Source organism: Larimichthys crocea, chromosome VII (assembly GCF_000972845.2).
Source record: "Larimichthys crocea isolate SSNF chromosome VII, L_crocea_2.0, whole genome shotgun sequence".
NCBI lineage: Eukaryota > Metazoa > Chordata > Actinopteri > Sciaenidae > Larimichthys > Larimichthys crocea.
In genome coordinates, this window is record NC_040017.1 from 24,075,080 (window position 1) to 24,098,148 (window position 23,069).

The window sequence follows — 23,069 nt, forward strand, 5'->3', positions numbered from 1 at the left end:
GAGCGATCTTCTATCAGCTACTTGATGGAACTTTGGGGTCTTAGTTTCCCTTTTCATCCCTTATTCTTATTCTCAACTCGTCTTACACTTTGCTGTTTTCTTCCCCCCTAAACAAGCAAAATAACTCTCTCTGCATTTTCTCACTTATTCACAAATGGGAGTAAACATACCCACGTATTGATCGCAAACTCACTTGTACTGTATTGGTTATCTATATGGTAATGAAGGGCTGCATGTCTCATTTTATTATTTCATCTTTCTCTGTCTCCTCATTACAACAGTACAGAGCTGCGAACACCTCCTGCGTACCCAGATAAGGCCATTTGAATGGATAACACATTCTCCTCTACATACAAAGGGTTATCTTTAAAAGAGCAAGCCCACCTGCTCCAACAAAGCAATTCATCATTGTAGCTCTGTACCCCTTTGTCTTGGGTGGATCATTAGCATAACTTTGCCAAAGCATCCTTTATTTTAGAGGCAGAAAGATAGATAGATGGATATTATCTAATGGACACGTTAAAATGTCAGAAGCAGTACTATCGGATATACTTAAAGAAGCACTTAAACGCAGGAGGGCATAACGGGGGGCCTTTTTGACTTTGGCACAATCTTCAAACCCATTTATACCGTAGTCCAGAAAGGGGAGGTTTGCCATGTAATGTGCTGACATATTGCAGTGGAATCGCAGCTTGAATATTCCTTGGATGCTCTCTCCCCATCTCTGATCACCTTCCAGCTGAATAAATCTGCAGCGCGCCACAAATAAAGTCCAAAGGCAGCTATAAGAGCCTCGCCATAAACAGATCTGTGAGTGTAGACTTGAAAGGTGGCTGTAAAATAAAAAGTTTGTGGTTTGCTTCTCCGGTGGAGGGAACAGAAGCTGCAGTCAGTTAGGGTTAGTTTAGAGTCCACAGTTAAACAAACCATCAAAATATAATTAGAGACTCATCAAACAACTCTTGCAGCATCCTAATCCACTTCATGCTGTCCATCTGCGTGCTCAGTATGCTCCAAACAGTCAGATTTTTGCTAAATTTCTTGTTTAAACACTCTGTTCTTGCATATCCAGTCAAGATGCAAATGTGTCTCCAAGAATTACATTTACGAGCTCAGTGTATATTGAACTCACCTGGAATATGTTCACTGACTTTGTATTTCATTTGTTTTTCCTACAAAATCTGCTGTTGCGATACAATATCTGCACCCGGCAACTGAACCGTTTTTTCATGGTTCATATGTTCAGGCACTGAAAGGAAACTTTGAAAGTTGAGAAAGATGGCAGTTGAAACACTCATGAGTGAGTTAACGAAACTTTTTTACCACAGATGTTTGTTGCATGTCCACAATCATCAGTGCTGTAGTTAAGACCAGCTAAACCAAAACCAAGTCAGGACCAAGCCTAGACAGTATATAGCCTACTTACGCATTTTATATTCACCAAACCTCTTGAGTTGTGAGTTGTGGTCCAAGTCATTTCATTAACTGCGAGTTCTTCTGGATGCTGTTTTGCAGATGAAGTCTTTGTGGTAGAGGAGGCCGATGCACAGCTTCTTCCCGTGTTTCCTACATTCACTTTCTTGTACACATAAAGGGGGGTAGGGAGAGACTGCCAGTGACAGTAGCAAAAATGCAATGGTTGCTTTTGAAGCAGAAAATAATCATGGTAACAAATAAATCAGACAAATGCACAGGCAATGTAGTGATATCCCCACAGCTGTGGTCCTTACGGAGGACAGAGACAAGATCAAGGCCTTTAAAAAGTGAAGTGAGATAAGTTTCAAGATCAAGACCTCGAGTACGACAATACTTCAGCTTTAAGCACCTGTTGAAATATTAATTTTAACCCAAACCTTATCTAAAAGTCATATTTGGGTCTAAGCCTAACCAATCCTTTACTATCCCTCCTGTACTTCTGTGCAGGAGGGAGAACATTTTTTCAAGAGAAAAAATGCTGCAGTGAACATTAATCCAGGCAGCAATTACATTTATCATGTTTGGTTAAACCAAAGAAAGTTGAAGCATGTGTCTGTGGCACTTTGAGTCTTATTCACTGGAATAATTTCCCTGCTTCTGTGAACAAAGACACAGCGGTGAACATTTGTCCCTCTGCATATTTTTTGTTTTGTGTTCAACTCGCTCGTGGTCAGAACGTAATGAGTGGGCAGGTGTAATTACTAAGTTGTGACAAAGTCAGTCTCTCCGTGCCTCTGGCTTTGTGCTGGCGGCGGTAAATATAGCTAATTACATCCTCTGCTCCGCAGCCTCTTTATCTAAACTCAGCAAGACACAGACCTGCCCACCCAGCACTTCATTACTGTGAACCAAGCTAATAAGGACCTGATGTTTTCAGCCACCCTGTCAGCAGCATTAATGCCAAAGAAATTATATAACTGATTTCAATCAAACCCATAAATGTCTCAGTAACAAGAACTAGTGTATGCTACAAATGTGTGTTGATCCTGCGATCGTCTGCACAGTCTGATGCTATGATTAAGGTTCAGTTACATCTAGGTGATTACAACTGCTTGGTTGAAGAGATAGTTTTGGTATTTTGATGTTGGTGTTGTCGGAGATATGTATGCATAGTCAGTATAGTACAGACAGCTCATCTCCAGCATAACACAGTGTCCAAACAGAGTCTGTGCCAAAGAAAAAGGCTCTCTGACAGCAAGGTAAAGAGGTGGAAATATTATTAGTATACGGTACATTCAAACAGACATTGATTATTTAGAGGGGGGGACATTTTTATGTGTCTTTCCTGTTGACCCTGTCAGCAACAGTCCAGAGCTCCACTTGTCAGGATCGCTGACAAGCTTCTCCAAACTGGGGGCGTACTAACCGCCGTCTACTGTAGGTAACACACTGACTGGATTAGTATCTGCTACAACTCCACTTCTAAATACCAGAACTATCCCTTTAAAGAAAAGTTGGGGCTACTTCCGTCTTAGCGTCTGATGAAGGAACGTCACCAGGAAAAAGAACAGGTAAACAAGCAGAAGCACGACTGATGTTGTTGTTTTCTTTTTTAGTGATGACTGCCTCAGCAAAAATAATTATGTAAATACAAAACGATAATTTGTAATATCTACATTTCTAAAACAAGAATTAAATGGCTGAAAAAAATAGTAAACAGAATTCAAAGTTTAACTGATGACTTGCTAACAAAACAAAAGTTGTTTCGAGGATAACTCAATTCACGTTTGTTTTAAATGACTGGATATAAATCAAAGCGATTGACCTGAACTGAAACTCTCAGAGTTTTTTTCAGTCGTTGCTTTTCAGTTTTTGTGCCTTTGAAAAAAAAAAAATGACTCAACTTCTAAAAAAAAAAAAGTCACACTCACTTTAAACCCTGCAAATTCAAACTGATTCACTTCAAACACCGCCGTTATCGTGTAAGCGGTCTCCTGGCCTGAACTCCACGACGTCACAACGTGATTATAACGACATTCCTTTAACTTCAGCCCAACATACTCCCCCGACATTTCTTTACTTAATTCGCACTTTGGCTGACATCACTGGACCCAAGAAACAAGAAGAGGAGGAGGTGGGGAGGGAGAAAAAGGCTGTTGAGTGGCTGACAGGAAATGAATGAAAGGGAAAAAGTCGTGTCTGCCGTCAGCTCTTTTACAGCCAGTCCCAAGGTCAATAGTTGAGAGAGAGTGAGAAAGAGAGGGAGTGAGTGAGAAGGACTGAATTTCACACAGTTCAACTTCTTCATCCTGGATCACATTATACTCCACGAGAGGAGGATCATCAGGATGACATGGAATTCATTCCCCATAATTCTTCTGTCATAACAGTGATGGAGCGCATCTCATTTACAGTAGCTCGGAGAATTAATTTCAATCCGACCAATGCTTATTTCACACACTTGACTTTTCACCTGAGCCTGAACATACACAGCCTGGCATTTAATTAAACGGCCATCTAGTACATATGAATTTATAATATATATTCAAATTAATCATAAAACTCTCACGCACTTTATTTTCCATTACTCATGTTGAGCAATAAACCATTAATCATATTATTACAGCAATCTAATTACATGTGACAAAGGCGAGTGAAGAGTAAATTCTGCAGCTCGGAGGTGTTTATGTTTAAAGGTCAGGTGTAAACCCGACGCCTGCAGGGAGCTAATGCAAGAGCGTGCAGCTAAACAGCAACTTTTCACAGCCAAAATGTGCCGTACGGTGCACGCCGCCTGGACAGCCACACTCGCACTCCCGTCATGTTGGCGTCAGCATGTTTGACAAGTCAGGTTGTGCGTACAGACTGAGGGAGCTCATCGATCGCACTGCAGACACATCTGTGCATCTGAGAAGCCCACGGATGTGAAGGCTCAGAAGGCATCAGTGAGGTAAGGTCCACGTAAAAAAAAAAAAAACAACAACGCTGGCTGAGTAAAATGGAAGAAGTGGAGCCATAATGAATGGGCACATTTGTAGTCATTGTGCGAAACATCCTCATTTCTCACACCCTGTGCCGTGCTCATTCACATTCCAGCCACACACTCATGCCTGTGTCTCTCACACACTGCTGTATTCCTGCTCTTCTCTTTCTCATTTCCACACCACCACTACCCCCAACCCCTCGGCCCGGCCTGATTCCCCGTGGAAACTAGAGGTCATTGGTGTTAGGAGGGAGAGCTGCAGGTTTTTTAAGAGAAAGAGAAAGAGAGAAGGAAGGGAAAGTTACAGGTTCTAACCTCTGAGAATCTCATAACGCCTCCTACTGCACAGCCTTCACATCAACATACAGCCTAGAGCGCTGCCTTAGACACTGTATATGTCAGCTGTGGAAAAATGCCATGCCTTCATTGTATAATGAAAGAGTGAAATAAATGTCCATCCATATGGCTGTCTCTCATAGGGTGATATACTAATTTGCTTTTGTTCAATCCAGTGGTGGCAGTTTGTAGCCCTAAAAACAATAATTGCAACCTGCTGGAGCTCTGACATTAAGACATTTTTTTCTTTCTCAAAAAGTTTCATAATCCAGCAGTCAGCACAATTAAACGGTGTTTCACACTGTTAGAGCATCAATCTACTTTGAAAAGGACAAAAACAAAATAGTTATGCTCGATTAGGGACCTGTAAGAGTAATTCTTTGTGATTGTGACACAGTGTGAGTGAAGATTTAAACTTTGGTTTCTTTTCTCATAATATGCTCAAGAGAGATTTGAGAAACCTTAACCAAATATATACATGTTTTCAATCAGCTTCAAACATGTATATGTCATCTAATGGGCACATCTCTTGCTGAAACATATATGAGCTATAGTCTCACTGTGCAAAGTTTCTGGATATTGGCAGGAACTGCAACACTCCTTGTACATGCCAATTCAGAGCATCCTCAACATGCTCAGTGGGCGACATGTATGGTAAATATTCAAGGCTATGCTCAAGACACCGGATGTGATTGTCCTGGGCTGACGTGGTTTGAGAGAACGGTTGCCAAAATCTTGGAGACTGCATTGGAGATGGTTCATGGTAGTGAAATCAACATTTAATTCTTGGGAAATGGCTCTGGTGGATGTGTTGTGTGATAACACTGCACAGTTTAGAGCAGGCTTGTATTGTGAAGGCACACCTGTGCCTTGATCTGGATCTGCCACACCTGTCAGGTGTATCTTTGGAAGGAGAAGTGCTCACTAACGCAGGTTTGAATTAAACTGAGAACAACATCTGAGAGAAATAAACCTTCTGTGTGCATAGAAGTCTTTTTGAACTCGTGAAAACTTGGGAGAAAAAGTTCTGAGTTTATGTTTTTGTTGAGTGCCTTTTGAATTGTCACCTAAATGTCGTCGTTTCCTTTCCATAAATACAGACATTTCTGCCATAAATCGATGCAGCAAAGGTACAAATTGGTGCACAGAATTCCACCAGAAAGCATGGCAATGAAGTGCTTGGCAATCACAGTCTGCTCCAGTGTTGAAAGTTGAAAGTATGTTCTAAAATGAGCTTTCACTGCCATCCTACTTTAAGCCAACATTACTGTGACACACTCATAGCGCATAAATGTTGCATGGACGTGGTCAGGGTGGATGATTGGGTTGTACAAATCAGTGAAATCTATTATATGTTATTATATATTTGTGTAATCATCATGAGTGCAAAGGAAAATACAGAATCAGATCCAAAGCAAACATTTTAACAATCTCACCTCTTTTAGAAATGCTGTTATTTATCTTAATTTCACGGGATCAATGACATCATTTCACACTCATAGATCTACATCATTGTATGCTGTGCAATTGCTACCAAGCAGCACAGTGAGTTTGCTTTCCGCTCAAGCAAACACAGATCGGCTTCCTTTTTCATTCACCACCTTTTCCCTCCCTCTCTCCTCTGTCCTTTCTCTTTCTCCTCTGTCTCCATCTCTCCAGACACTGTCTGTGGTCCTTGCCTCATCTTCATTTGGATCTCCCTGTTTGGAAATAAATCACATTCATAGAACACCTGAGCTGGCGATGGGAGCCGGGTGGGATCAGGGTCCCAGATGGACCAATTCAAATAGCATTTAGTTTTTGTGCTGGGAACACACACGCACAACACAAAGGTTATGGTCAATCAAACCCCGTGTCCTCCTGGGTCACACATACAAACTATAAGCCGCTGCACACACATACATATTTCCTGCCTCACTGTTTCTTTGTTTTCTTTATGTCTCTCTCTCACACACACACATACACACTCTCTCCTGCTCACTTGCCATTCATTAACTGACAGCTCGAGACTCTCCCAGGTGGAATTGTTGGGAGGTGAAGGATTTGCATTTGTATTTTTCCAATATCTCCTCTGGACGGAGGATCATGGGCTTACTATGGAAGCAGGCAGGACTGCAGCAGACTGACATTTGTTAAAGACATTCATCTCCTCACATCTTGTTCTTTTTATAATTTGAGAGAGGGCTCCTCGACCTGTTGTCAGTGGCTGTGGGCAAGGGCATTGTTGCTGAGAGGTTGATGGGTTAGCTCTAACTCGTTGCATACTGGGAGCAAAAACATGCAGTTCAAACCTGAGGTCACACACATGTGCATACAGCTGTCCTTGTTAGCCGGAGCTCAGCAGAGACAAAGGACTTCTGCTGTCAGTATGTTACTGCCTGAGACTACACTAAGATCTTGTGGATGCTGGAATGTCTGGTTTGGGAATAAGATACTTAAACGAGCATGAAATCCTGTCTGCTGAGTCATAGTCTGAAAAGTCGACCCCGAGCAAAAATAACTTAAAAAGATAGATGTTACGCTGGAAAGCGATCTTTATTTTGATCTTCTCTCTTGCCAAGTTTCTGTAATGTTTTTGCCTTCAGTAAAAACCTCTGGACGTTGATCAGAGTGGAGCTGCATGCATCGCCTTCAGCACGTTATACATTACCTATTATATAACCTCTACTTTTGATCGTTGTCCGTTTGTGTTGAAATCAGTCTCCCCTTCTTGAGGAAGTGTGCGACTAGAGCGAAGGGCAGGTGCACAAACTCAGACGGGGGAAATGATCAAAATCCACCTGACACAGCAATGTCACATGACCTCACGTATGACTGGACGAAGGACACAAGGTTAATCGCACCACATGGACATCAAGGCTGTTCAGTGAAGGGCATACTATAACCCGATGTTTCCCGGTGGTGGGTGAGTACAGAAATTAAAAACCTCCATTAAAAAATTTGTGAAAATTACCATCTGAGGAGGCGTCCTTGCTGCAACGACTCAGGTTTGACTCCTTTAGCCTCTTGCTGTGTATCCTTCCCCAGCTCTCTCCTTGCTTTCCTGTCTGTCTTCGGCTGTCCTGTCAAATAAAGGCAAATAACTGGTTAATAAACTACTCAAAGTGTAAGTTACTTTCCATTTTTATACGTTTAGGGTGTAATTACTACTGCAATTTAAGCATTATATTAGGTTAACTGCTTTCTAAAGCACAGCAAATTAACCAAGTTAATGTCATTATCATAACATCACAGATTAACATTACACATGTGCTTGCAGAGGTTGGAAGATGAGTTTTTAAAAGCAGGGAGGTTTTTGGGAGGCACAACAAGCAATTTAACTCCGACTGTTTTTCTTTTCTTTTAATCGTCGTATTAAAAAGTGTTCAAACTGTTTTGTGCTCAACAGAAGGAAGCAGCCAAATCGGCCAAATTTCCAGCCGGTAGCACCAGTGAGCAGTCACAGCCTGAAGAAATCTATAATGACTGAGTTTATGATTTTATGATAATTGGACCAACAGTTAATGAGTTATGGCTAATTTGCTACTAAGCCCGGCCCTTTCTGGAGATATTTTGCTGTGTTTATTGACCCATCTTACTCATTTATGAATACGATTTGGGGTTGATCAAGTTCAGTTCAGATCAGTTTATGCTAATTAGCACAAACTTCATCATCCTTTATGGTCCAATATGCTTTTTTGTAGTGCACGCTGAGCCGGCTTTCACAAAATTCCACTTTCGGGATTAAATTACAGCGCCACCATCTGTCTGATTCACTCATATTTCCTGAGAAATCTTTGCACATCAGTTTCAGTTATTTGGTCATGGTCATTCCAGGTCATGGCAGTTCAAGTCGCAGCATAAGACAAAAGGGTATACCGCTCCTCAGGTTTCTGGTTCGAACCCTGAATGGGGCCTTTCTGCGTGGAGTTTGCACGTTCTTCCTGTGACTGTGTGGGTTCTCTCCAGCTTCCAGGCACAGTCCAAATACATGCAGGTTAATTGGTGACTCTAAATTGCTTGTGGGTGTGAATGTGAGCATGAATGGTTGTTTGTCTCTTTGTAACTGAGCTGGTGACTTGTTCAGGGTGTACACCATCTCTCGCCCAGCGCACCTGATAGAGCATGCAGCAGCCTGGCTTCAATCCCAACCTCTTTGCTGCATGTACTCTCTCCTCACTTTCCCGTCTGCCTGTCTAATAATGATAATAAGAATAATAAATCTGCATTTAACATTAAACCAGGAGAGACTGCACGTCGTCAACAATGATTGATCTTAATCTTACAACAAATAATCATGCAAGCTGTATGTTCTGTAGTGACATGTGTTGTAGAATGTACCAATCAGTTTCTGCTGTTAGTTAGACGATTATGTGCAAACATACAAACGCGCACATGCATCATTTATGTCAACACCTGCAAGGCTCTAAACAATAAAAACATGCTTTGCAGGGGCTAGCAGTTCAATTTGCATTCACTGTGTGTGCATACTAAATACAAATAATCAAGGTTGCACAAACATTATCTCTCTTTTGCAGTCCAGCTGTGTAAAATAATTCATTTTGCGCCTGACTATTGCTCTGCCTGCCTCCGCCACAAATCCACCGCAGCCTGTTGTTAAATATTCTGCTTAATATGAGCTCCGACATGATCAGAGCTCTTCAGATTCAAAGCAACACCCAGTTCTAAGCTGAGAGCATTGTCGGGAGTAATGTCGGGAGAAAGAGACAGAATGAGTTTGCATTTTTTAGTCATGAGATGACAAATCATTTAGTGGATTAGAGTAGCTCTATAGTGCACATACATATCATAAACTTTTGAAATGTGAAATCATGTGCGACTGTGACTTAGAATCTAAAACAACTTATGTATTCATAGTGAATGCAGGGAGGGAGAGGAAGCTGGAAAGATTCAGCTTTTATGCTGGAGGCTGGAGATAAGGTAATCTCATTCATAGTTTGATTTCTGTGCAGAACAGAACAGCGCAGAGACAAATAGCCTGTGGTCAGAAATGTACAAAGAGCAGCCACGAGTTAAATAGGAATTTTGCAGTTGGGGGATCTACTCTTGATTTTACATTGAGCTCTACTGGACTGATCTATTTCGTCTGGCACAGGTACAGGGGCTCAAACCCTACTGTAGCTGCCAGAGCTCAGCAACAGTAACTGTCCTTAATGCCGATGTAATTCCATTAAGTGACTGATAGACAGCATATATAAGATGGTTTATCATTCCAATTAGACTTATAAGGGGTTTAATTGAGGAGTATGGATTACTTAGTCGCCACTGGGAGACATTCACTGTTCCACAGTCTGAACGTATCAGCTTCAGATTAATTGCAGCCCTGCCCCGCAGCACAGCTTTGTCAGTCAGATGAGCGACAATGACCAAAACACTGGAATGATCCGAATCGCTGGTTTGATGGTGAAATGTTTTGAAGCAGATGATGGAGGAGCTGCAGCTAAAGCATGTGAATATATTTACAGTTTGACAAACTGCATCAACACGACCATGCTGTCATTAGCACGTTACACCAGGAAGTACATAGTGTACACAGTGTACTGTACAGAAGTGTGCTAATGGAACTGAGACACGGCTTATGAGTTGGTCCATTGTGAGAAATCTCTGGTATTAATTCTCCAGTGCAGAAGAAGAGGCATTGTTTTCAAATAATGGAAAACAATGTAGAACACATGAAGGAAATATGTTTATTATTATATTGCCTCATGTATTATGTGGCCTGTATTGTTTTTGTTTTAATGAAATGACCACAATCAAACTGACTGACTGAAAGTCCGGAGCAAGATAAATTAGTCCAGGACTCCTTGTTAGGGTCGTGATGAGGGTAAATAATGAAGCAGTGCAGTCACGGATTTCAACACAATCTACTCACCCTCCCGTTCAAAACGTGAAGGAGACACTAAATAGTAAATATTTCTTATGACATTTTTTTTATTTGCTCATTCATGTGTCTTTGATTTACAGAGTGTATGTAAATAACTGAATGACCTTGCACCATGTTGCAGACCAGCATCGTACTCTGAGGCAGACCATAGACAGTATACAATGGATGTAGTATCAGCGACGTCACCTACAGGTTTCTGAAGACTGTGGTGGCTCTGGCTGCCGCCATATTGGCAGTGCAACCATGTGTTTACATTTGAATTACACCATGTGACTTAGAATGTAAACAAATCAGAGAAAAAAGAGGCGGGACAAATGGAACTGTACAGATCAGAGCAAAACCACACATTAAAGGCACATGCATTGTGACATCATCAGGACGGTATATAAGGCCACAACGCTTCAGTCAGTCAGATCCTTTCAGACCTTTCAAATCGTGATACCACAGTGAGAAAGAGCCAGAAAAGACAATTTGCAAAGAGACAACGACTGATACAGAATACAACTGTTCGTCAGAGATCTACAACTGCAACCTACAAGCATTACTTTGTGACTGACTACCAGCCAAAGAAAGAAAATGCAGAGCCCGGGGAACCCCAGTGGTAACCAGAAGAGCGATGAAGAGCAGACCGTACGCGGCTGCTTTTGTCAGACCAGCTGCCAACTCAACCAAGAGTTGGAGGAAACAAAAGCACAGCTGAAGAGACAAAAATCCTTGAAGGAGAAGATCATCAACAAGGAAAAAGAAACAAGGCAGGAGCTAGAGAGACTCAAGAAGTACACCAATCCAGAAACTCTCAGCACCGCAAAGATCGCCAACCAAGTCAGCGACAACACCAAGAGGAAGAAAAAGAAACTCTTGCAGGTCGACTATGAGGAGCTGCAGGTGGCCCACATCATTAATGAGGAAAAGTTCCAGGCAGAGCAGAACAAAAACAAGCTTCTCCAGGAGGAACTGGAACGCCTCAATATTTCATACCAAGTGCTCAACGCCAGGTATGAAAATGATGTCCCCAAGCTCAAAAAGCAGGCCTTTTACCTTCAGTGTGATCTTGATAATGAGATCCTGCAGAAGCATCTCGTGCAGTCTGACTACGAAGAAGCCTTCAAGGCACTCCAGGAAGAGAGAGAGAAAAACAAGACTCTCCAAGAACAACTGGAGAAGGCGAGTGTGTCACTCCATGAGGTCAAGCAGCAGGCTGACACCCTGAGGTTTGACCTTGAGAAGGAGCTTGAGCAGAAGAAACTCCTGCAGACAAGTTACGAGGAGCTGCAAGAGACACACAAGCTCAGTCAGGACAAGTTCTCTGCCGAGATTGAAGCTGAAAAGGAAAAGAGCATGATTCTAAAGAAGGAACTGGACAAGATGCACGAGACTACCCAGAAGTATGAGGCCGAAGTCACCACGGTCAGAGAGCAGGCCGAGACCCTGCAGCGTGAGCTTGAAACGGAAGTCAAGTCTCATGCAGTCTCAGTGTCAGAGGGCTTCCGTATGATCCAAAACGTGAGGGCTGAGCAGGAAGCCATCCGTCAACAGATGGCAGAAGAGATCACTGCCCTGCAGCAAAATGCCCGTGAGAGCGAAAAGATTTTTGGAAGCGAGCTGGACAACCTGAAAACTCAACTCAGTGTTCAGATCTCTCTCAACCTGAAGCTATCCACTGAGCTCCAGGCTGAGAGAGAGGCTCTCCAAAAAATCACAGACAGTAATGACAACCAACCACCAAAGAAGGCTGAAGCCGGTGAGGACAAGCAGTGTGAGCAGCAGGCGACCATCAGTCCTGCACTGGCCCTCGAACCACCGAAGCAGGCTGAGGACAAGCAGTGCGAGCAGCAGGCGACCATCAGTCCTGCACTGGCCCTCGAATCCCAGAGAGGCGCTCAGGGAAATCTTCCAGACAGGACAGCAGAACCACCTTCTGTCTGGAAGAGGACCCGTCACTTTCTGGGGTTGAGGAAACCAGCGAGGTGGAAGAGGAGGAGGGAGAACTAAAGAACATCGAGTTCTCCGGGTTTTCTCCAGGTGCTCTGGTTTCCCCTGCGTCCAAGGACGCAAAAAAATGCACAAAAAAAAAAAAAAAAAATTAAAACAAACAAAAAAAAAAGTTCAAAGTTCAGATATTGTTATATTTCATAGTTTTTGTAGTTGCACAGTTCTTGGGCCTTTTTACAGAAACATCCTCTGTCTGTGTCATTCTAATTTAAGATGACATTACAGAAACATAAAATGATCTCAGTGTTTGAATTTAGCTGATAATATCCTAACTGAATATAAAAATATAATATTTATTCAAATATTTAATTCTTTCTGCAATTAACTGTTTATGCTAAATTCATTTTTTGTCCTTCACAGTCATTGGCAACTGAGAATTCATGGATTCATGCATTTGTTCTTTAAAGCTACATTACAACCAGTTCACCCATTAACAATAAAAACTGGTTAAAACATGAAATGAATATGTAGAATGCCTCAGAATAGTTGTGGTGTTTTTAAAGTGAGGTTGTAGCTGTACTTATAGCTGCAGTAGAGAAGTAGAGCTATGCACTGCTGTGGACAGGGTCAGCAGAAAAATATATTTTTGTCAAGAGAAATGACAATCAGAGGTTGCATTCCAGTGTCAGCACTGCAAAAAAAAAAAAAACAAACAAAAAAAACCCACAACAAAATAGAATACGTAAAAATATCCCTGCTGTGTGCGCCACCTGGACCACATGCAGAATAAATAAATAAATAAATAAATAAATAAATAAATAAATAAATAAAAAGGTGAGGCTCCTAGAAATTACGTTAACTGCTCCGTTTCAGCCGCTCCGCATCGCTAGTTCATTTGCAACCATAGCAACCAGGGACCATGTTTGCTGCCTGTTCATTGGAAGCTCCAGCAGACGTTCAGGTCCCCTGCTTTACGTGTTTTTCTTCTTCTTGATAAAATAAAAACTTTTTTTGAAGATATTTATCTCTCGTCCAGCAGGTTCTCGTGGATCATGGCTGCTGCTGTGGTCCTGCATGACGTCCACTACACATATTACTACTGTCATTATTGCTACCGTATCTCTATTACAGTTTATAGTTAGTTGATGATTTGCTGCTGCTGTGCATCTGTGTCTCTCTATCTCTATCACAGGTTCCACTGCTACTGTAATCATTTTACCATTCATTGTGATTCACTGTCATTTTATCAGTCATTGTAATTGTACAATATGTTTGTGTTGATTTGTTCTGTACACGTGACATCTACTGCACGTCTGTCTGTCCTGGGAGAGGGATTCCTCCTCTGTGGCTCTTCCTGAGGTTTCTTCCACCTTTTTATCCTGTTAAAGGTTTTTGTGGGCAAGTTTTTCCTCACTCGAACCGAGGGTCTAAGTACAGAGGGTGTCACTCCCTGTACAGATTGTACAGGCAAATGTACTTGGTGACTTTGGGCTATACAAATAAAATCTGATTTGATTTGATATTTTTTATTCTCAAATAAAAACAGGTGGACAGAAACATTTCTAACCAAATAGGCAGATTTATAGCAACCCGTTTAACAACATTCATATTTGACTGCTAAATAAACACATTCATAAGCACATACTGTCTTGGTGGTGAGATATGAGATATGATATGAGACTAGATATTATCTGGAATTTTATTTATTACTGTAAATCCTGATATAGCTTCAATGCTGCCTTTGATTACAGTTATTGTCTGTGATGTGAAGTGAAATGAACAGTGAGTACATCTGCCTGCTTCTCCTTTAAGATTAGCACTTTCTTTTCCTTGGATACCGTAACAACCACACTGGATATTGTGTGAAAGCATCAAAACCCCAGAATAGCATCAACTATCAATATTGAGTCAAATATGTTTCATGATATTTGATTCTGTCTTTATCACCCAGCTCAGCTCCCTGAAATGAAAGCAGCCTTTCTTATTCTCCTTCTGCTCAGATTCAAACCAACCATGTGATAATATGCATATTCAATCCGACTCATTAAACGAATGCGGTTTCATCACTCATGTTGTGCAATGACTCTCAGGTTAGAGACATAAGAGAATAGGTGTTGCACCATTTGAACAGACCTGAAAAAAGTCAGTGCTGAAGGCAAGCTCTTATTCACAGCATGAGGATATTATGAATCTGTATCATCCACACTGCCTTGTGTAGAGTTAAAGCCTATTAATACGGTTCTCCTGACACTGCACTAAGTCAGAGCCAACACTAAATTAACCATGAACACTCGGGGGATATGAAAGAAATACATATTTAAACAAATGTTCCGACAGGCCATGAAACCATATGCATATGCAAAAGATTTTCTGACCTGTCATTGCTCTGGTTCAGGTTTGGTTTGGATTAAGGAACAAAAAATGGTTTGTAAAAGTTGGGGAAAGATGGTCGAGATTAAAATAAACCAACTTCCACTGTTAGGTTAGAAATGAACAGCTATCTCGTGTCACAAGTCAACATGACCACATCCTCCATATGAGGTGCTGTAGTCGTGACAACATCATGCCACCTTTGAGTCGTCCTCAAGTGTCCTCTAGATGTAGCCTGTCGTGTATTATTATTATTCCTATTTCTACATGAAATAAGAGCTGATAAATTAACAGTTATTATCAGCTGCCACTGAGTGAATAAAGTGGGAAACACAGTCTGCAGGTCGGACTCAGGGTCAGAGCTGTGCCGTGGCCAGGGACACTTCAACACTTCGGGGGTGTTAAAGTCGTGACTATAATCATTAACAAGGACGAGGTGGCATCTGTTCCAATGTGCTGCTTCCGGAGACGCATGTATTATAATCAGTCTAGCCGTGCACGCAGACACACAGTGCGTGCCCACACAAAATACAATGCCAGCCGTATCACTGTGGCAAAAATCCACTGGTAACTCTCCCTGCTGGTGCTGTGATCAGGGTTTAGCACAGAAAAATGGCATGTGTGATGAACACAACAGTCTGAGCTTTGCTGTAAACGTTCAAGGCCTAAGCCCCGTAAGCCTACTGCCGGCACCACCTATACTTTGGAGGACAATCTGAAGGGTGTAGTAGCAATCTTAGAGCATATACTAAGCATTGGCCTGGTTGAAGGTGGGAATTACAACAAGATCTACCATGCAGAGGGATTAGACCGTTCCAAATTGTGGGTAAGAGGGAAAAAAAGCACACAGATCTTCTCAATATTGACATAACTGATAAATACTGTGCATCGTACTTTTGAAGGTTGATGGTAGACTGCAGAAATCTGCAAGATAAATTTACGAAGAGGCAACTCTGATATCTCAATTTGAATCTTTAATTATCTTTGATAATCTGTGAATTACTTTTCTGAAAGGTGTTGATTTACATGTTTTTCTGTGCTCACATCTCCAACAAACAAGGAGGGGGACAGATTTTAACACCTGCACTCAAAGTTAGAACATGTGTACTCTTCAATTTCTTGGAATATTTTCTCTGTTTAGCTATTCTGTGAAGTGTGAACACTCAGAGAGATGGATTCACACAGACACAGACGAAACAATCCACTTGAATCCACAAGTCCACTGTCCTGCGCTCACATAATTTCACTTGTACTTTTAAAAGTTGCATTGAGTTGTAAAGGTGGTGGCATACAGCGATCCACAGCCACATTACCAGCATGAAGAAAGCAGGGAGGAGAAATGCTATTGATTGTGTCACCTTTCCACAGGCTTCGGGCTGTGAGGGCTCTTTGTGTATGCGGCTCTCTGTGGAGGACTCAGGCACTTGTACATGAAAAGATTCGGTGTATAAAGCAGCTGGGGCTGAAGGGGAAAGCTGCACAGGGCTACAAACACCTCTTTTATGTACTGCTCTCTCTCTCCCTCTGCATGTCTTACTCTCTCTGTCACTCCTGTCTTTTTCTTACACCATCTCCTCTGTCCTCCTCTACTGTTTTAGTCTCCAAGGATTTTTATCGGGTGAAGCCCTGCCAAATTAATTCTTTAATTTGGCAGTTCTTCTAAGAAATGTTGTCTCCACTCACGCACCAATGGTCATGTAAGAGCAGAGCAGATCAAGGTGTGTTTTTGGGCAAAAATGTTTTTTTTTTTTTTTTTTTTCCTGGGAAGTGTTCATATATGAAGGCGGCGGTTGGCGCTGGTTTCTATGGCAACGGCAGTGCAGCCGATACTGTCCAGATGGCTTCAATGAAGCTGTTTTACTGTGAGCAGAGGTGCTTAAGTGGTGCACTCACTTCAATTTGCTTCAGCATCGGACCTGTATTGTAAAAAAAAGAATTCCTTTTGTCTATTTCTCTATTATGCCGTTGTCAGAGAGGCTAATTAGCTCACTCGAAAATGTTTTACAGAAGCGAGGCAGGTGCTCTTAGAAAAAAAGATGAGATGAAGCCCCGTGAGGCCATGTTTATCCCGCATCTGCATTAAAGGCCAGCAATCAGCCCGCTATTACAGCGTGACCTCAGCTAATGGCTCTGAAGTGTCCACTCAGAACCTGTGTACACTGTACACACACGCAGTCAGGTGCTGTGACGTCCGGGTCAAGTTCAGTTTTGATAGAGAAAAATAAAAATGCCAAAACAAGCAATCACACGCTGGTAGGTAAACTGCAATTTAAAACTGGTTTTCATAAACAAATGATGAAACTATTGGGAAAGAAAATGATTTTAATATCAATGGTTATTCTACCACATTAGAAAGATGTATAAAGATATTAAAAAACACTGGATCTAAAGTAAAAGGTAAAAATGTTCATGTTTAATGAACTAAATCAAGCCTGCCTCCTCAAACATAATCATCAGCCAGTCAGTTGATGAATCGTATATTGCAATAAACATTGTTCAAGAAAACAGAACTTCTTTTTCTAATTCTAGTTCAGATCTCAAAGTTTTCTAAAGTACTGTCATGCCAACAAAGAGTCTTTAAATATTTCACTCGGTGTAAACATCAATTAACTGCAGTAACAGATGAAAATGATGATTTAAATTGTCTAGCCTATGTTTAGATTCTAAACATTCTGCCTCTAGTTATCATTAACGCCAGAGCCTTGAAGAGAAAAATCAATATAGACTCAAAGAAGCGTTGGATTAAAAAAGGGGAAAACGCAGCGCAAAAGCTTGAATCTGCTTGTTAATGAAGGAGGTACATGATAATCCTGGGTTGCCTTTGTCTGAGTTCTGATGAGCTAATTGGAAATGTTAACGTAACATCACAGACGCACATGATCAAGGCCACCTGGTTTATTCTTAGCATTGCTGGACCCACAGGTCAATTAGTAATTATCTCACCGCCTCCTGTGGTTGTACAGTATTTACACATATTTCTTGAAGCTCATCTTCATCGGTCTCTGAACCAGACTGTGTCTCAGCAGAGGACTCTCACTCCTACTGTGCTGCTAAGGATTATATTTATCACAGCAATGGATAGCTCATTAATTTCTCCAGAAATACCATCTGGGGACAACATCAGACTGTGGTGCTACTTGAACAAAGCCAACACACCATAAACTTCCTAATCAACATAGCATACACACTCCCACAAAAAAACAAACTCGTGCTCGTGCTTCTCTCCCTGTTTGAGCGACGCTGTGAACTCACAGAGCTACTTAAAGTCACAGAGGAAAAGGTCAAGCTGATTGAAGGGAAAACGACCTGGCTCAATGGTACGTGGCTGCGGTAACAAGCGCGTTCGGCTGCCTTCTGAGCATGCTGAATTGTATTAGCCACCTTGTCAGGCTGCAGACACAGTCGGTCCACCCACTGACCTGTTGTGTGAGATGTAATTATCCGCTGCAGTTCTTCTGCCGCGTTACAGGTAATTGATGCTTATTTCCTGAGGAAGGGTTGAAATCTGTATCGATTGTCAACTTAAGTAGGCCAAGTTTATCACCTGGCTCTCTTCCTCCTCCTCCTCCCTAAGGAATCAATACAAATTTCACCCAACAACCTCCTTCACCCATCTTCACCATCCTAAGAACTGAAGGTCCCACTCGTGCTTATCTACTCTCTAATTCACAATGCCTTCATAGCATAGTGCGCCACAAAGCTCTGCTTTAGCCTCTTAACTCCCCGCTCATGAAATCTAATTACAGCCTCACTCACTAATCTGGAATTAATTCACTTTAGATGAAGGTGATTGATAACGGCCCCGTGGAAAAGTCACCTAGGTCGCTCGTCAACAGTCTGACTTCACAGTAAATAAAGGGGTTGAACTTGACTGATCAGGGCTTTTCCAGAGGACAGCATCAGGACTGGAGACATGAGAAATGGCTGCTGGAAACAGTTCACGTATTTCAGTTTTAGGTATGTTAAAGGAAATGTTTGACACTCGCTTTCTTGCTGACAGTTAAATGAGAAGATCAATCTCATGTTAAAATAAAACTAATGAAATGTACCTAGTAGCACCTCTTAATCTCACTAATTAACATTTTGTTTCATTTTGTTTTGTTTCATTTTTGTGCAAAACTAAAGGTGTAAAAACAATTCTCCTCCTTAGAAAGTGTCATATTATTATTATATTATTTCTTGCCCAGGACCAGAAGACTCCAAATTACTGGTTCCCGTCAAGAAATATCCGAGTACACACCTCTCGCTGAAATTACACACACAATTTGTGATCTTTAGAGGTGTTACTAGTTACATTTTCCTGGCTGTGGCTTCATATTTACTGTACAGACATGAGAGTGGAAATGTCAAACTTTCCCTTTAAGCGCATGTGAAATAGTTCTCTCTCTTTTAGTTACAGTTGTCCCTCACTATAACACGGTTCTTTCGCGGCCTCGCTGTTTCGGATTTTTTTAGTGTAATTTTGCATGTTTTTTTTTACAGCGTACTGTACAGTATGAACGCACATTGTGTTCGGCGTCCTGATTAGCTGCTGTATGTTTGCGCCAGGACAAAGACTGGAACTGTGAAATACACGTGAGTTACTGGTAATAATTTCTTATGTGTCAAACCTCGTAGATTGATCATTAAAATTAAATTTGTTAAAAATGTTTGGGCTTGAAAACAGCTTTTGATCTTTGGTTTCATTTACTAATACAGCATTGTACTTATTTTGTTAAATCTGCGAAAGTTTGAACTTTGAGAGTGTTTAAATAAGAGAGAAATGTGAGAAAATGTTAATGCCTGTCTGAGAAAAGTGTATAAAAGTGTGTGGTTAGGGGTTTTACGGCCTTAAAACATGTATAATAATTGTAAAAAATAAAGCTGATTACTTCTATTGTGGGTCATTTTTAGAACGTATTCCCCGCGATAAATGAGGGACCACTGTACAGCCCTTTGTGAAGTCTATCCAGTCCAACAACACAACAGCTCCCACCTGGTTCTAGCAGCTAAACAGTTCTTCCCATCAGTGACTGATGGTGACAGAGATACAGTGGGACACACTGAACAATGATATGGGCCATATCCTTCCATAGAGCTGACAACAATCTAAGATGGAGTCTGTGGCTGATGAACACCTCCTCCCCCGTCGAGTAATAACATGCGCTGAGCCAGAACCTCAGAGAAAAAAGCTGCAGGGGTGGAGGGTTGAACATCTCTGCCTGTCTCTAGAATAGAGCCTCACAAAGTGGCTCCAGGGGACAGACAGAGCTAAATTATGAGGTGAGGATAGCTGGCCTCTCCATTTCTCTGCTTTGAAACAGATGAGTCACCCTTTTAAATGGTCAGTTCATTCAAATTGACTCGCACAAGATCAAAAGATTGCTGTCTGTACTGCCCAAACCACTGATACTACAGTGGTCGTACTATTTCCTACTGAAGAAACAGTGTACTGTTTTTGGAGGGACCCAATTAAATGACAAATATCTTGTTTTGACACCCCATCATCAAGGCGACAAGACAACGTTTTCTGATCTGACACCATTAACGGTCGAGCTACAATGACGAATCGTGGCTTGGATGAAAATAACTACACGTTGAAGTTTAGTGAACATCGTGGTTAAAAGAAACCCAGACACTGACTGTTTGAAGAACACAAGAAGCGGAGAGCAAAACCTTTCCAACCGTCCCTTCTCCCTGTGCGGACTGCGTCACTCTCTAACAACATCCCCTGACTTTCCAACAACCACCAAGTGTCATAATTCATATGCAGCGAGAAGACTTTTTAACTTTAAAGTAAAGATGTAATTGTTTGGCATTTGCTCAAACAATGTTGCAGTCTCAGAAAATACAGGCTGCTGAACTTTTTCTTATGTCATTTAGTAACACCAGAAACTTTCAGTATATAGAGGGACTATTGGGATGAAGTCTCAATCTCAGAGATGGATGACTCAATTCCTGGAAACCTGGACAAAGAAAACCAAAACTATCTGCAAGGATAGATACCACTAGAGAAAATAAGTTGTAGATTCTTGATAAATCTAGTCATCTCTCTTTATGTTCCTATATAATAGTATGTTCTTGTTTCGGTTAAAATACCTAAACTCTGTCAATCAACACAGGCCTTGAAGGCTGGAATGCAGAGGAGCATGAATCAGGGTCAACCATAGACTAAGATTTCTACCTGGGGGCCAAATAACAAACATCTGAGCTCAGCTCATGATCTAGTTTCATCGTTTCCCTACTTAAAATGTCCAGATACATACGTGTTTTACAGTCCAACACTATGGCACATTAGTGTAATAGAATAATACGACCAACGAGCCCTTCACTCAAGATCAGCTCAGGCATGAGTACAGAAAAAATGACAAAGATAGAGAGATAATGGGCGAAAAGGCAAAGCGTCACACTTCAGATTTAATGGACTCTAATGACTCCATTTAGACACTTCATTTTGCCTCGTTGAATGAATAAAACACAAACTATTTTGGTAAGAGCTTCGAGAGAGTAAAGGAGACAAAGCCCAATTATGGCCAAAAACAGAGCAGTAACTTCATGACAGTGGAATTACTTTAACGAGGGCAATGACACTAAAGCAGATGCTGGCGAGGCTAATATCTTTGTACTGATGTCACTGAGCAGAAGCTGTACAAGTATTTATTACAATTTTCTGGATGACTGTATTATTGTGCATCAGTACAGCCCTTTTTTTGTAAAGACATTGGCTCTTGTAGGTTAGCAAGATAATGGATGGATGCTTTAAGTGTGTAATTCAATAGGAGGACAAAAGCTGTGATGTTGGCACACTCGGGTTACTTTCAGCTGTTCATTCTGGCCTGACGTGCATTTGTATTTTTCATCTCTGAAACAAAGCTTAGCACTCGATCTCGGGTGTCCTGGGTGGGAATGAGTCAGTATCACTCTCCGTCTGCTGTGGCAATGGAAGAAAAGGAGAGAAAGGAGGGCGAGAACAAAGACAGGAGTCAGGTTTAGTCATACATCTGTGCGATAACAGTGATGTCGAGGTATATCTGATGTCTCAAATTCCCGTCATGTAACTTTATAGAAAATTAATGAGTTATGAAGCATGCACACAAAGGAAAACTCTTTGCAAACTAAGACTGCCTCTCATGCTGAGCAGCGCTGTCATGCCTTACACGCTTCTCTATTCATAACGTCTGTGATGAATCTAACTGGTTTCGCTTTCTTCTCCTCCTCCTCCTCACGAGGGTTAGAGCAATCACGTTGTCATAAATAAATTGTGTGTGATTATTCATCCATGAACAGTTTTGTTCTTAATCAGCGGACGTCTTTTTATGTTTAACCTCGTGGCAGATCCATGAACAGAAGATATGTTACTCTCTCTCTCAGAAGAAAACAAAGACTGGACATCAGAAAGCTTCTGTGATGGTATCCTTTTGAAATAACGGAGTACTTTACTTTATTTACAGTCATAATTGTGTTGATTCTTTCTATATAAAGTCTACCAACGAGTGTGTATCTTATATAATCACAAGTAAATCAAAAAACAAATCAAACTGCAGCAGTGAATCTTGGGAAACTCTGCTGGCAGTGCTAACAAGCACACAGTCCACTGTGACCACTGTGTACCGTACATGAATGAATCTACCGAAGCCCCCCGAGCTGCCTCGTCAGTATTCTTCAGCATATGCAGTTTGGCATGTATGGGTCAATATAACACTGATGCAATGCTGTGTTAACTTTACCCAGCACCCAAGGGTAGAAAACCATTAGGTCACCATGCAAACGGGTTGTTCTGACCAAGTGTTGGCATTATTTTTTAATATTACTGTTGGGTTATTTACCCAAACTAAAATACAGGAGGATTGCAATCAGTTGTATTATTATTACAATAATAATAATACTTGGTCAATTTAACTTTGTATTGCGTCTATGTTTCATTGATTTTTCAGTGTGTTGGCAGTAGAAGATGGGAGCCCTTGTCAGTGTCGGACTCAGAGTGTGAGGCTGTGGCTATTGCCTGGAAGCAGACCGGGTCGTATGAAATATGAAAAAGTCTCAGTAGATCAGGCTTGTTTTTTTGACACTAGACCACAGTGAGAGATCCTGATTACCACAGGAGAGAAGTTGTGCTGAACACCAGGCTGCAGAGTTTAGTGTTTACTATTTATTTAATCTTTAACTAAA

General features: G+C 41.4%; 2 protein-coding genes across 2 annotated transcripts in view; one reads left to right on the plus strand and one right to left on the minus strand.

The window, feature by feature from the left end:
* robo1 (roundabout, axon guidance receptor, homolog 1 (Drosophila)) overlaps nt 1–23,069 on the minus strand; it is a 306,786-nt gene that overhangs the window by 226,919 nt on the left and 56,798 nt on the right. The window contains exon 2 of the mRNA XM_027280234.1: nt 7,689–7,797. The gene's annotated coding sequence lies outside the window, so the exon portion shown is untranslated. The remainder of the gene's footprint in view (nt 1–7,688; nt 7,798–23,069) is intronic.
* LOC113746027 (myosin heavy chain, non-muscle-like) lies at nt 10,909–13,260 on the plus strand. The gene has a single exon (XM_027280240.1). It carries the CDS (start codon nt 11,196–11,198, stop codon nt 12,609–12,611), a length of 1,416 nt encoding a protein of 471 aa, XP_027136041.1. The 5' UTR covers nt 10,909–11,195; the 3' UTR covers nt 12,612–13,260.